Source organism: Microtus ochrogaster, assembly GCF_000317375.1.
Source record: "Microtus ochrogaster isolate Prairie Vole_2 chromosome 14 unlocalized genomic scaffold, MicOch1.0 chr14_random_3, whole genome shotgun sequence".
Lineage (NCBI taxonomy): Eukaryota > Metazoa > Chordata > Mammalia > Rodentia > Cricetidae > Microtus > Microtus ochrogaster.
In genome coordinates, this window is record NW_004949098.1 from 559,537 (window position 1) to 574,652 (window position 15,116).

The window sequence follows — 15,116 nt, forward strand, 5'->3', positions numbered from 1 at the left end:
TGTCACAGGGACAATGCCTGTGTCCAACCTGGGATGTCATGCACAGCTTTACAGTCCTTAAACACAGGGCTGGGGGATGAACTAAGGAAGAATACATGTGATCTCTATCATTTTTTGCATGAGTCTGTGTGTATGTGTCACGTGTCAGGCAAGCACTGTACATACATAGCCCTTTTTCTTTTGACTTCTTTACTCATGTGCATGTTTACAGGAATGCAGAGGCCAGAGGTCAGTATCAGGTTCCTTTCTCAGTTACTTTCAACCTTAATTTTGATACGGGGTCTCTCACTGAACTGGAGGTTGCTGATTCTAGCTAGACCGACTAGGAAGCAAGCCCTAGGAATCCTCCTGTCTCCCGTTCCACTACTACAATGCTGGGTGCACACTCATGAGTCTGGCTTTTTTACATGGGTACTGGAGGTCAAACAGGCTGCCATTCTTGCACGACAGCATTTTACCAACAGAACCATCTCCTACGCTGCATACTTTTCATTTTGAGACAGAATCTCAAAAAATTGCCCAGGCAGATTCATAATCTTCCTGCCTCAATCTCTCAGGATTACAAACCGGAGCCAGCAGGCCAGTTTTTCACTGTTATTCCTTATACTTTATGTAAATGTACTAGTTATTCCAAAATAAAATATTTCAAACATAGCTGAGATGCAGGTTTACTAGATCACTTGCCTGGCCTGTGACGGCAGGTCCATGCCCAATACTGTGAAGCAAAGCTTCTGATGTTGCCAACAGAAACAAAGAGGGGCTAGGGAGATGGCTCAGCAGTTAAAGTGCTTGGTATGAAGCATGAGAAGCTGAGCTCAGATCCCCGGGACCTGCTAAAAGCTGGGCATGGCCATGCGCATCTACAGCGCAGTGTTGGGGTAGAGACAGGCAGATTTGGAGATGCTGGGCTCCAGCCTCGTTGAAGATGGAGGACATTTTGATCAGGGACACATTCTGATGTCAGCCTCTGCTTTACACACTTACACACACACACACACACACACACAGACACACACACACACAAGACTGTGCTTCCTCCGTCCCTGAGTGACACCGACTCTCTGATACCAAGCCTAGCTACAGAGATGCGTGCTTTCCACAGCATCACTGGGTCCCTGACACTGCTCCATAGGAGTCTTCACATTCCTTCAGTAGAGAGCAACAGTGTTCGGATTTCTAATCCATTTTCCTCCTCAACAATATTTAGGAAAGTGGGAGGAGTCCTCACCCTATGGAAATTAAGTCCTGGAGAATTTTAGAAAACAGCAGGAAACAAGCAGACCTGTGTGTGGGGTGTGGAATGGGGCAGCAGGGAGGAAAGTCTCTTCATCCTTTTTTTTTAAATCCTTCCGTCTTTTTCTACCATTTTTTTTTAACACCAATACCTCAGGATCCCTTAATACTCTAATTCTCTTTCAGTCTCATGCTGCCAAACTTTGATCCTGGGCTGACTATGTAGGCGGTCTGAAAAGAGAGTCAAATTCTCCGAGCACCAGTGAAGAAGAGGTGACAGTGCGCACACATCTCCCAGAGTCTAACAGGGGAAAGGTCTGCTTGCCTAGAGAAGATGCTGGAGGCCGAACCCAATCCCGCAAAACAGAATCCAAGATCTGCCTTGCCAATCTTACAGAGATGGGAGTGGATCCTGAATGGACTTTCTTCAGCGCTCCAGCTAATTATCCCCAGAAATGTCTGCATCCTACTCCCGATGTGAATGGAGCTTACCCCACCCTCAAAGCTTCCTTCACTCCAGCAACTACCCAGGGATTTCCAGGTCCACCTCCAAGAACCCCTTACTTATCCTGAGAAAGGAACCTCTGCAGGAGTGCCAGAGGCACTCGGGCCCCATGCTCAACAGCAGCAAACCTCACACTGACAGTAAGAGTCCAGCCTGTCTAGTTTCCAAGTCTCAGCTAGTTCTTTCCCCTGAATCAACCAGCGGGATCCAGGCATTAGGACCCAGCAGGCAGGGAGCACCGAGACTGCGCTCTACTGAGGTAGATGCACCATTCCACAACTTCAGCAAAAGCCAAGGCAGCCAACAAAGGCACAGCCGAGGTGGCTGTGCCTCTACCGCTGGCTCGCTCGGGCAGCTCGCCAGACACTCCTCAGAAGCAGACCATACCATCCTTTCTTTTTCAAAACCCACGCCATCACCTGATCACAATGGAGATCAATCTCCTTAAACCACCATGCAAAGGCGTATCCATAGCAACCCCAAAAGGAAGGACACAGAGATGCTCCAGTGGCTGCAGAAAAAAAAAGGTGAGTTTGTTTCTCCTCTATCCCATGGACCATTCTCCTCCACTCACCAGAGGTCAGTCCTGCCTGCAGATCCTACCCATCTCACTGACTGGAAACTCAAAGGTGAGCTAAGAATCAGACTTTAACATAAAGATATAGGTCTGCAACATCCCAACACTGGCTGACAGAATGCATTCTCGCTTTCTGGAGAATGCGAACAAGGTCTCTCTTCTTATTTGCGGCTTCAGGTGATAGTCTCATCCTTTGGGATCTCACAAGGACAAGCGGCCATCAGGTTCTTGTCTTTCTAGTCAAGATGCTGGGCAATTACTCTGCAATTTGAGAATTCCCCTATGGCAGCAGCAGACCCCACCTCCCTGCCCACTAAATCGCTCCCTTCTCTATTGCCTCGGGAGGATTCCCATTTCTGCAGAGATCCTCCCGAAACATGAACGCTAAGCCTAATAAAGCCCGGCATGCTCAAGTCCCCTCTCTGTAAACCAGTAATATACTGATAGGGCTGTTGTGAAAACCACAGGAGGGCTTGGGCAATCAAACTTTGCATGGACTGCATACTCCCATGCTGAAGAGCACTTAAAACTGAGTGTGGGGTAAAGCACTCAACAGTGTCAGCCACTATCACTACGATGAAGATGGGTAGGTCTGTAAGCACAGGACTCCAGCTCTGAGTGGCTCGGCCACACTCCTGGGCTTATCTCGAGGCGCTTGCTCTCGACTCTGATCAGCTGCTTTGGGCTTATTTTACCCTATCCAAGCAGCTATTCCTGATGGAGCTCACCCTGAGCACCCTAGCCCTCAGCAAACAGCCTTGCTGAGAAGAAAACAGCCTATTAAGTAAGCGTTCCTTTGCATCCATCACTGCCTCTTTCTCCCCAGATTCCTCCTCCCATTGCTCTCCGCCCTTTCACCTCCTCTCCTGAGGACTTCCATTTCAGATGCACCCTCTACTGCTTCTTAGACATCATCACACAAACTTGCCCTGGCCTCTCCAATACTAGGAAAAACTATTTCTAGACCTCGCTGTGTCCTCTGCCGGCTGCCACAGCATCTCTTCTTTCTTCTGTTTGCATCCCTCAGTTCCATCACGGCCTGCACCCCCATTCTGCTCCACGGAAGCTGTTCATAGTCACAAATGAAAGAGCCCTGGTGTCCAGAGCTTCTTGACTCCCCAACCTCCAGGCGCACCACCCAGTCAAACTCACCCTGGGTGTCTACGCTGAAGCAACAGAACACGGGGACCCCCTCCCTAGAAATGTTCTCCTTCCTCACAGACACACCAATCCCTGTCTCCTTTGTTAACACCCCTCCTTCTCTAAGTGTGGCTGGAAGAGCTCATTCCCACCCCACTTCACCAACCACACTCTTCTGAAACGCAGAGCCCACACCTGGACCTGACGGCCAGGCAGCACAGACCACTCAAGTTCAGTATGCCCCAAACAAATCTGCATCTTCCCCCAGAGACTCCTCTTCCATCTTTCCTCTTTGATACTGGCACCACAGTCTACCCAAGTGAGACAGGTGAGTCACCTTCAACAGCCCCCTCTTCTCAGAAGCAATTAGTCAGTCAGGTTAATTCTGCTGCTACTCAATTTGTATTTGTAGCTTCTCAAATTCATCCACTCCTTTCCATCTTCCTTGGCCTAATTTCAGCTCAACCATAGAATGTTTGTTATTGCAAAGGGTTTCCCCTTTACGTCCATCTTATGAGTTTCCCAACAGCCTAAACCCATATTCTCCTCCTTCAGTCTCTCCATCGTCAGCCTCCCCAAATCCACCCATGCCACCCCTTGTCTAAAACCTCCCAACAGGGCCAGTGAGATTGGCTCAGCAGGTAAACCTGCTACCAAATCTGATGACCGAAGTTTGATTCCCAGGACCCACAATAGAACAAACCAATGCCTACAAGTGCATATACATGCGGAGACACACACACACACACACACACACACACAAATGTTTTTTATTAACTTTGCTGTGAACAGCAATAACCTCCCCTTTGATCCAAAGTTCTCACATTCTGGCCACTTGGATCTACTTTCTCCTATGCCCTACACATCTGCATCCCCAGGTCTGCACTCCACAGTCACCTCTTTTCTGAAATTCTCCACTTCTCCCTGTGTAGTCTGCTGTTTCCTCTCTGCCCTTATAGAGACAGACGCTTGGACAAAGTGTTGTTACAGTGCTACCCTTTACTGAAAATATTGCCTATTATCTCTGCGCACACTGCTTTGCCCAGAGAAACACAATATTCAAAAGTTACTGTCCTAGCCAGGCTCTAGGCATACGAGCATGGCCAGATTTCAGAGAAGAATGCCCACTCTTACAGTCCAGACGAGTAGGCCTGGAGAGTTACCTCAGTGGTTAAAGGGGCTTTCGGTGCAACCACAAAGCCCAAGTTCAGACACTAGCACCCACCAACAAGCTCCAGCACTGTGAGAGGAGAAGAAAGGAATATTGCTGGGGTTTGCTGGCTGCTTCTAAAGGAATATGGCATCACAGCACTTGGAGGCTGAGAAAAGCATATCTCTAGGAGTTTGAGGCCAGCCTGGCCTATATATTGAGATTCAGGCTAGCCAAGGCCTCACAGCGAGACTCCATTTCAAACAAGCAAGACAGAAGAGCAGGTCAGAGAGTTAGAGGATGCCACAGGGGCGTACACCCTAGCCCATATATCACACCACACACACACAGACACACACACACATAGACCACCACAGTGGGGAAGTACACATGTTCATACATACATACACACACAGCAATACATGAAGCTCTTTCTGATAGGAGCCTAAGTCCGGGTCCTATGGAAGTTGGTACTAGCACATAATCTCAAATTAAAGGAACTAGACTATAGACAGGCTGTATGTAAAATGAGACCTTCTGAGAAGGCATGTTCGAAAGGCTCCGAGGGCACCAAAGCCCCACTCTCTGCTGCCATGAGGCCCCTGAAATAAGAAGGGGCAGGGAAAGATCAGGAAGCACATGAACTTGACCTGTCAGCCAACCTCAACTAGTACCCCCGAACGTCGGAAAGAAAACATCAATAAGCCAAAGCCAGAATCTCCACAATGGGAAGAACCCTAAGACAGATTCGCATCAGGCTCTCTTACCTTGTCCTGGTCCATGGACATACACTCTGGGTAGCAAACATCATAGGACTGACAGTCAGACCACCAGCTTCCAGAACAAACTGTAGCCATGGGTGACAGGGGACACTGAGATCCCAGTTTCCATCTCCCTTGATATGCAACGGATGTCTGAAGTCCCCTCCATAACTAGCTAACTTCCAAAGCAGGTCACATAAACTACAGTCCTAGCCTCCACCTCCTAGTAGCCACTACCGCCAGCGGAGCTGCCCCAAAGGGACAGCAGTTGATGGGATTCTCCCAGCCTCGTTGACTCTTCCATTTCTGTGTCGTCTCTGTGCCCTCATATCCAGCCAGGCTTAACTGAGTGCCTGCACCCTCCCTTTCTCCTCCATTACCACTGTCTGCACTCTGCTCTGCCGCTTGATAGCTTTGAAGATTAAAGCAAACCATTTCTCCTTTTTGGTGCTTCATCTGCTGCTCTGCCATCAAATTACATCAAATGAGATCATGCCCATAAAGTTTTGTAATCTACAGTTAAACATAAAAGCAAGGCATCACTGTCATTACTATGCAAAACCTCTGCCTCTCTCCTCCCCCACTTCCCACCACTCCTTGCCCCACAGAGAGATAAATACATTCTCAAACACTGCTTTGCTTACACACTCATCTGCCTTCCTTCCATGCCGTCTCCTTCCAGCTGTCATCTAACAATCCTGGCTCTGGTGTGTACAGTCTCATCCCTGCACCACTACAGCTGCTTCCAGGACTTTCTGCAGTCTTGCACACCACACCCATCCTTCAAAGTCCAGCTAAAGTCCATTATGTACACAGCAAAGACAAACTTAAGAACGAGTTTTCTTAAATGTGGTCAAAGATTCACCAATTCAGTCTGAAGAAAAAAGCTGGAATATCTGTCATCAGATGCTGTAAGAATAGATTCCCTTTCCACTAGGATTTAGGCAGGGCCTCACTCTGTAGCTGAGGCTGACTTGGAACTCACTATATAGCCCATACTGTCCAGACTCAAAGCAATCTTCCTGTATTGTTCTCCAGGGGTCTGGAATTACAAACATGTATCATATGCATGACTTAAGAGCTAACTTTCTATTTTATTTTTAAGTACCTGGGGCTACCCTGGAGCTCAATATGCAGAATAAGCTGGCCTCAAACTCCCAGAAATCTGCCTCTTCTGCCACCCCAGTGTAGGATTCAAGGTATATGCCACCACATTTGGCAAAAGTTAACTTTTTTTTGACACAGGGTCTCTCTATGTAGCCCCAGATGTCCTGGACTCAATACATAGGCCAGGCTGGCCTCCAACTCACAAAAATCCTCTTACTTCTGCCTTCCAAGTGTTGGATCAAAGTTGAACATAACAAATATGGCGGCACACACCTTTAATCCCAGGATCTGGGAGGCAGAGTTTTACAAAGAGAGCACCAGGACAGCCAGAACTACACAGATAAACCTGTCCTGAAAAACAAAAACAACAACAAAAAAGTTGAGTACTACCACACCTGGTAAGAGTCAACTTTCTAAAAATAAGTTGCTTTTCTTTGCTTTCATTCTAAGAGAGAGCTTGGACAAGAAGGACGGATGTGGGAGGGGTTCACTTCATCAACCTCAACAACATCTTTAGTGTGTTATCCCATGAATACGATGAGACGTTTTATGTCTGGAATCCTAGCAACTGGGAAGAGCAGGTTGAAGCAGTTGCTCAAGGTCAGTCTTGGCTACACAGGGAGTTTGAGGCCAGCCTGTACCACAAGACCATATTCAAAAGGGGGGGGGGGGATGAAAGGGAGAGGTAGACTTTATATCTAGTTATTTCCCAGCTGTTAGAAATGTTCTGACCAAATTGCAAAATCTTCCAAACTGACAAGGGTGTCATATATGAAAGTCAATGGCAACAAAAGTAACTGGGTTAGGACCCCAGTATTGAGACGAGGGGAGGCTGAGAGTTCTCCTAGTCCTGACTCCTGATTCAAGTTTTGGAAAAAGTGACTGACCCCTGGCAACAGACTGTTCTACACAGCAGTCAGCTAAAATGTGTTGGTCAATTCAGTGATCTGCTACTAAGAGTCTGGTCCCAGACCATCACCTGGGAACCTATTACAGCCGCAGACTGGATTAGATTTGTGTTCTCACCAGACCCTAAACTAAACACATACTCCCATTAAAGAAAACCCCCTGGCACCACTGCCCCTCTACAACGATAGGCTCTATTTCTGGAACTTCATTTCCCAAACTGCACCAGATGTCAAGCAGAGGCACAACCAAAACAAACAAACACGCAAGCAAGCAAACCAGTATCTCCCAGTCTATTTGGGGAAATTCTCCACATATCCCCTAGCTGGAGACCCTTGATAAATACCACGAGCATAAAAAAAAGTTCTGAGTCTGTAGTTCAGAAAACTTGAACCATAAACTCTCAAACATATATGACTGCAAACGCCTTTACAAAATAAAAATTATGGCGGTTGAAGAGATGGCTCAGCACTTAAGAGCACCTACTGCTCTTACAGAGGACCTGAGTTCAGTTACCAGGATCTACAACCAGCCCTAAGTCCAGCAGCAGGGGTCTGACACCTCTGGCCTCTGTGGGGACCCACACCCATATACTTCTCTTTATTTTTCTTTAAGTTATCCTTATCTCTTTAAATGCAGTGCGATTCAGACGTTGGCACCACAGCAGGCTAAGAATGCCACCTCTAGACTCTCGGGACCTTAAGTATACTAAGGTACTAAGCGGCCAAGAGGCGCTTGGGGCTCTCCACACTACTACAAATAAGGGTTCGGTTCTAAAAATGTGCCTCCTTCAAAACAGCAGCTTCGCCTCTGTGTCCTTCAGTCGTTGTCCAGCCCACGGTGAAAAGGGATGTAAGAATAAGACGAGTTCGCAAGGATCATCTTGCCATCCTAGTCGGGACCCCAGGACAGGGAGTAGTCACACACCAAACGCATTTCCAGACCTCTACACGTTTACACCCTCTAGGGATTACTTTTTGTCTTTGTTTAACACAAATTCCCAACCACGTGTCCACAGGACACCTAGGCTCGGTACCGGTCAGGGCAAGGAAGGGCCCCTTGCAGAGCTGGAGGCTAGTGGGCAAGCCTGGGAGAAGCGGCTCACCGGGGCCCCAGGCCCGCGGCCGGACTTCAAGATGCCACCCACCCTCCGATCCCACCTGGCCCGAGCCCTGGGCCCCTGCCAGCTCCGCGCGAGTTCAGGGGCAGCTCAGCAGACAGTTGGTGGGGTCGCCACCCGCGTACCTGCTGTCAGGGCTCCGCGCCCGACTCGGCCCCGCCGCCGCCCGCCGCCCGGGACTTGCTGCCCCGCCCCGCCCCGCCCCACGGGCTGCCCCGCGCGCAGCCCGACCCCGCAGAGATCCCCGAAGCCCTCGTCCCAGGAAATTCTAGAGTTCTGGGTACAGTCTCCTCATCCCTGCAGTCCCGCCCTGGCTGACACGGTCACGCCGAGCGCGGCAGAGAAGACGTCGGTAAGGCACTGAGCTGGACACCTGCGGCAGGGTGCATACAAGCGCACGCGCACTGCGCCTGGAAAGTCGATTAGGACCACGGTGGAGAGGCGCAGCGAGGTGAGCGCCCTCTGCTGGCGGAGGACCCTGGGGACGCATTAGGAGTTTTTTGTTTTGGCCTCTTTAAAGTGCCAGTATATGGACTTGAGGAAGGGAGAGATAAACTAAAATGTCCACGCCTTTTCTAGTCTCTCTTCAGCTGTTCTTCAGCCCCCCCAGAGCTAAACTGGCTAGGGCCAAGAGGTCAGCAGCATTGAGGGGCATCTCTTCAATGAAGGTGTTGTAGGAAGTCTCAAAATCTCAGACTCTTTTTCCCTCGGTATCTCTTTGCTAGCTTCTGAGTATTAGTTGGCTTGTTAAAACTAACGATAACCCAGTACTAGAAAGGGGATGGAGCTAGGATTTCACAGATGGGTTCCAATTCTACTTTCACTACTTGCCTGAAATCCTGGGCTGGTTACTCAACCTCTCATTGACATTTCCTTGGAAAGTCTCAGTGGCAGGATCTAGAAAGTGTTCCTTTCCACTCCCACTTCATCCTCTCGCTGTTTCCAATTATTCTGAACATCAATGCATTCCTACCATTCAAAAACCCAAACTAAAGCCGGGCGGTGGTGGCGCACGCCTTTAATCCCAGCACTCGGGAGGCAGAGGCAGGCGGATCTGTGGGAGTTTGAGGCCAGCCTGGTCTACAAGAGCTAGTTCCAGGACAGGCACCAAAGCTACAGAGAAACCCTGTCTCGAAAAACCAAAAAAAAAAAAAAAAAAAAAAAAAAAAAAAAAAAAAAAAAAAAAAAAAAAAAAAAAAAAAAACAAACAACAACAACAACAACAAAATCCAACCTAGAGCCTGTGAAATGGCTCAGCAGATAAAGGAACTTGCCACAGGCACGTGACAAGATGAGTTTGATTCCTGGAACCCCCAGGAAAGTAGATGGAGAGAATTGAACACACATACACACACACACACACCACAAACACACACACACACACCACAAACACACACACACACGCATGCGCACACACACAATTGTACACATACCATACACACACTGCTAAATAAAATACAATAATCAAACTAATACTTTGAAGTATTCACTGAGTCAGGCACAGTGGCACATACCTTTAATCCCTGCACTCTGAAGGCAAGGGCAGGTGATTATGAGTTCAAGGCCAGTATGTTGTTTTAGCAAGTTTCAGGCCAGCCAGGATTACACAGTAAGGCCCTGTCTCAATCAAAAATAAAACAACAACAACAAAAACCTCAGGAGACAGAATCTCTGAATTTGGGGCAGCCTGATCTATAGAGTGAGTTTCAGGACAGCCAGGGATACACAGAGAGACCCTGTCTTGAAAAACCAAAATAAGAGACCCTGTCCCACCAACTCTCAAAAAGTATGCACCAAGAATCCTCCCTTTAATCCTTATTTCCTAGTTATACAAGCCCACGTCTGTAATCCCAGCACTTGAGAGGTTGAGGGACTAGGCTACAAGAGACCCTGTCCTGAAAAACAGAGAGAGGTCCTCATTTGTGCCTATACATAAGTTACTAACTGGATTCCTCTAATTACTTTGTGTCTAGCCATGTGTATGTTTGTGTGTGTGCATGTGTGCAGGTGCATCTGGAGGTCGGAGATCACCTAGGTGTCACCCTCAATCACTCTCTACCTTTTTTTTTTGGAGACAAGATCTCTCACTGAACCGGAGCTCATCAATTCTGGCTGGACTGGCTGACTAGCAAGCCTTAGGGATCCTCCCATCTACTCCCCCAGTGCAGGGACTATTGGCTGGGACCAGTACTGAGGGCCTCAGTGCGTGGCTTTGCTGTGCACAGCAGGTGTTTTACTGACTGAGCCATCTTCCAGGCCCTGTTTCTAGTCTTCTGCTGTTGCATGTTGTGCCACCATAGGGTACTAGGACATTTCACATGAGCAGATTTATGTGTATGTTGTAATTGTTTAAGATTTATTGGAGGGGCTGGAGAGATGGCGCAGTGGTTAAGACCATTGCCTGCTCTTCCAAAGGTCCTGAGTTTAATTCCTAGCAACCACATGATGGCTCACAACCATCTGAAATGAGATCTGATGCCCTCTTCTGGCCTGCAGGTAAACACACAGAATATTGTCTACATAATAAATAAATAAAATATTTTTTAAAAAAGATTTATTGGATATGTATGAATGCTTTACCTGTAAATCTATATGATACAATGTTTTCCTGGCATATGCAAAGTTCTAGGTTCAATTCCCAGAGCACAGGAACAAAAACAAATAGAAAAGAATGGATTTTTCAATCCAGGATGAACTGACTAAGCTCCAGGAGTCAGAAAAGCAGGATGAATTCACTCATGTACAGAATCACTCTAGGTTTATAATCAGTTATGCCCGTCTTCCCCTACTGAAAAGGCAAAGTTCTCCCTAGGAGCCAGATTCCCCCCACCCCACCCCCACCCCCACCCTTACAGTCCTCAAATCTTCTCCTTTAAGGTGTGTTTGAGGAGACAGGGATGTGTCTAGAATGATTCCGCTAGGGAACAGCCCTGATCCTTAAGGCGTGCCTCTGCCGGCTAATAATGACAACTGTGCCCCCTGGAGTCCAGTAAGAGACTACACAGCCTTGGAAGAAATGGCACCATCTCGCCGGTCAGTTCCTGCGGCCAATGCATTTTTATTTTGGGCAAGGTTCGATTCCCAATGGGGAGGCTCAGGACCCAGAGTGGGGTACAGGTTTGGTTGGGAGCAGCCAGGCTTTGGGGGTTTCCTTCTTTACTAGCTGTGTCATAATCACCTGCGGCTTGGACACACCTGTCTGGATGGGTTGCTGCTCAGTCGCATGAGAGGTGCCTCCTTCAGCCTCCTCCTGGATGGCAGCAGGGCTGAGCAGCTCCTGGGTGCCCCGGTTCCACATACTCACACCAGGGACCAGCTTCATGCTTTCTGAAAGAACCATGGGCTTCCACAGAACCTGGGACGTGGCCTCGAGGACCTGGGGCGCCACTAGGGGCCATCCAGAGTCCTCCGCGGTGTCCTCTTCTACAGGTTCCTGGCCCTGTGGAGGGACGCGAGTCCGACCCGCCCACAGCTCGCCCAACTGCTCTGCCTCCCGCTCCCAGCCACTCGGCCACTTAGCTCGAGGCCATAGTTTGGGACTGGGACTGCGGGAGACTTCGGGAGGGTTTGAGTTTCTAGCGAGGAACCGGAACCCGGGGCTGAGGAATGGCAACTTTGACCCGCAGGTTGGTGAGGATTGGGCCAAGTTTAAAGTGGGATCCGGGCCCAAAGCACGGAATGGAGCAGAATACTGGAGAGGAAACTTTGAGGTAGAGAATGGGAGTTTGGGGTGCGCGCGCGAGGCGAGGGCTTGGGACCCGCTTGCTGAGGTTCGGACCCCAGTTTGGCTCTTTTCACCCCGCAGGCGCCCGCGATATATTTCCAAAGGGCGAGCTTCGGTGTCGGGGATTAGGACCTCGGCCACAGGGCGCACCCAGTGGCGGGGCAACCGCGCGGGATCCAGGCGCACTATGGGCGTCTTGCGGCTATGCCGCGTATCCAAGCTTTCAGGCTGTGGCGACCCGGAGGGCTTTTCTAGGGTGAGGAGAGGCATAGACCCTTCCGAGGAGGTGCGTGTCGTGCCCTTGCTCTCGGGTTTCAGCCGGTCCCCTGCCGCGTCTGGCTGAGACACGCAGCGGTAAAGATCTTCGAGGGACAGGTGGGAGCTGAGGGACGAATCCTTCTCCTCAGAGGCCTGGAGGTTGACTGCTTGGGGCAGATCCAGGGAAGGATGGGGACTTTGGACTCGCACCTCTTCCAGCGAAGGTCGTAAGGACTCCTTCGAAGGCACGGCCAAGATGTGGCTAGGCCGTAAAGACGCGTTTGAAGACGTGGCTAGGATGTGGTTCTGCTCCTGGTCATTGGAGTCTTCCAAGATATCCCCGGGCTCAATTTCCTGAAACACCTCCAAGGTGGGCGTGGGTCTTGGCTCGGCAGGAGGCCCTGAAGATGCTGTTGGCTCCCGGGAGTCTCTGTCCAACCACGGTGAACCTAAAAGGAACTGGTCCGGGTTCCCAGGTTCCTGGGGAAACACATAAGGGTAATGAGATGTAGGAAGAGTGGGGAAGGACCTCACTTCATGGTCCTGAGCGGCTCCGGAGGAGGCTTCTGTCGGAAGGAGGCCGGGGCTTGGGCTTACTTCGCCTTGGAAGTGCTCCTCTACACCAGCGGGGGCCGGTGCGTGCAGTACAGGCACGGAGCCCTGGGCCCAAGCATCCGTGATGCATGCCAGCGGTTCCTCATCCTCGCCCCACGTGGGCTCCTCGGCCACCGCAGATTCTCCCTCATCCCGGGCCAGGAAGCGCCACTCAGTTATCTGCAGCATGGCTTCTCTGGCCTGACTAATGGTGAATGGGACGCACTGTGGAAGTGAGGGAGTGTCTCAGCTTCTTCAGGAGGGGCGGGAGTGATTAAAAAAAAAAAAACAAAAAACAAAAACAAAACGGGTCTGGAAGACCCAAATCTAGGCCCACCTGCTGGGTCAGGTAGACTTTGAAGGCACACTCCATAACTCGAGTCAGAAGGTCGGCCAAGATGTCACCCACTACTTCCTCGCCCTCCTCCAGGGACATAAACGCAATCCATTCTGCCTCATTGAGCCGCCCAGGCACGATGTCCACCTGCGGCACCGGCTGGGTGGGCGGCCGGGCTTTTTCAGCCTTGGATCGGGTCACCCCACGGTCTCGCGCCTGCCTCTGTGGGGAAACGGAACAGGAAACCGAAGGGATGGAACTGATGAACTAAGTGCTAGAAAGACGCTTTCTCGAGATGTTTACTAAGTAAGAAAAGGGACCAGGACAAGGCACCTAGAGTCTGCGAGGCTGTGGAGGGACACTGAAGGCACGCAACTCGGTTTAATAACGTAGCAGCCCAGGAAGCAAGGAAACTGACACTTGACAGGAGTTAACTCTCACCTTTTGGGATGCAGACTGAACCCCAGACCTAACCATGCTCAATTTACAGCTCTAGCTATTTGCTTTACCACAGTATCCACATTCTTTAGAGTTCAAAGAACTTGAATCTGTGAGTCAATGAGGTCACTAGTACCTAGTCTCCTCTGCTTTTGTTTTGCTTTCAACAAGTATTGTTATGTAGCCCTAGCTGGCCTTGGAACTTGCTCTGTAGGCTAGGCACAACTCAGAGTTGCAGCAATGCTCCTGCCTCTGGTTTGTTTGAAAAAGTCTCTTTAAATAATCCTGGAAGTCTCCTTGTAGAGAAAGAGTGGCCTCAAACCCTCAAACTTAGATCCACCTGCTTCTGCCTCCCAGTGCTGGGATCAAACACCTGTGCTGCTACGCCCCCCCCCCCCCCGCTCTCTTTTTACTTTTTATTTTGAGATCTCACTAAGATGCCAAGGCAGGTCTTGAACTCATTCTGTAATACAAGCAGGCCTTGAAATTAATTTGTGGTCCTCTTTTTCTTTGTAATTGAAAATTGATACAATACATTCTGATCACAGTTTCTCTTCTCCCGTCTTCCAGTTCCTCCCCACGGCCACTCTCACCAACTCTAGGCCGCCTTCCTCTTTTTCTCTTTAGAGCACAGGCAAATTAAAAAGGCAAACAAATCTAATATAAAACAGTGAAAAAGCACAAACACACCAAAACAAAAACCATAGAAACACAAAATCAGAACCCGTAATATACAAACAAAAGACCAGAAAGATTAAAAAAAAAAGTTCAAATGAAACAACCTACAAAAGCACCACTGAGATCGTTTCTGTTGGATATCTACTTCTGGGGCAAGGGACGTGAGACTCCATTGGGTAACACTGATTTTTGCTTTGTAAGTGATTTCCCGTTGTAAAGAGCTGCTTGGATGGGGATGGGAGCTTGTGTTCACTTACCCCTTCCAGCGCTTGGGGCCCCTCTGGCTCACACTTGTGCAGGCCCTGCTCATGCTACCACAATCTTCTTGAGTTTATATGTTTATCAGTTTTGTTGAGCTTGGAAGACACTGTTTCCTTAAAGTTATCCCATCCCCTCTGACTTGTGGTCCTTTTGCCTCCCAAATAGAGTTGCTAGGATTACAGGCGTACACCACAAGGCCATCTTTAACCATTATTTTTATTCCCACTTATGGTTTTTTTTTTTTTCGTTTTTCGAGACAGGGTTTCTCTGTGGTTTTGGAGCCTGTCCTGGAACTAGCTCTTGTAGACCAGGCTGGTCTCGAACTCA

General features: G+C 49.2%; 2 protein-coding genes across 3 annotated transcripts in view; both read right to left on the reverse strand.

Moving 5' to 3' along the window:
* The window catches only part of Dctn1 (dynactin subunit 1), a 33,301-nt gene extending 24,635 nt beyond the window's left edge, over nt 1-8,666 (reverse strand). Inside the window, exon 1 of the mRNA XM_005364666.2 lies at nt 8,625-8,666. The gene's annotated coding sequence lies outside the window, so the exon portion shown is untranslated. The remainder of the gene's footprint in view (nt 1-8,624) is intronic.
* A 2,696-nt stretch (nt 8,667-11,362) lies between these two features.
* Nucleotides 11,363-15,116, reverse strand: part of C14H2orf81 (chromosome 14 C2orf81 homolog) — a 6,187-nt gene continuing 2,433 nt past the window's right edge. Inside the window, exons 2-4 of one of the 2 annotated variants that reach the window (XM_005364671.3) lie at nt 13,413-13,634; nt 13,079-13,300; nt 11,363-12,961 (exon numbers count right to left, since the gene is read on the reverse strand). In XM_005364671.3, the coding sequence (XP_005364728.1) occupies nt 11,594-12,961; nt 13,079-13,300; nt 13,413-13,634 (1,812 nt within the window). In that variant the 3' untranslated portion in view covers nt 11,363-11,593. The remainder of the gene's footprint in view (nt 12,962-13,078; nt 13,301-13,412; nt 13,635-15,116) is intronic. The other variant, XM_013352844.2, reaches the window with a different exon arrangement.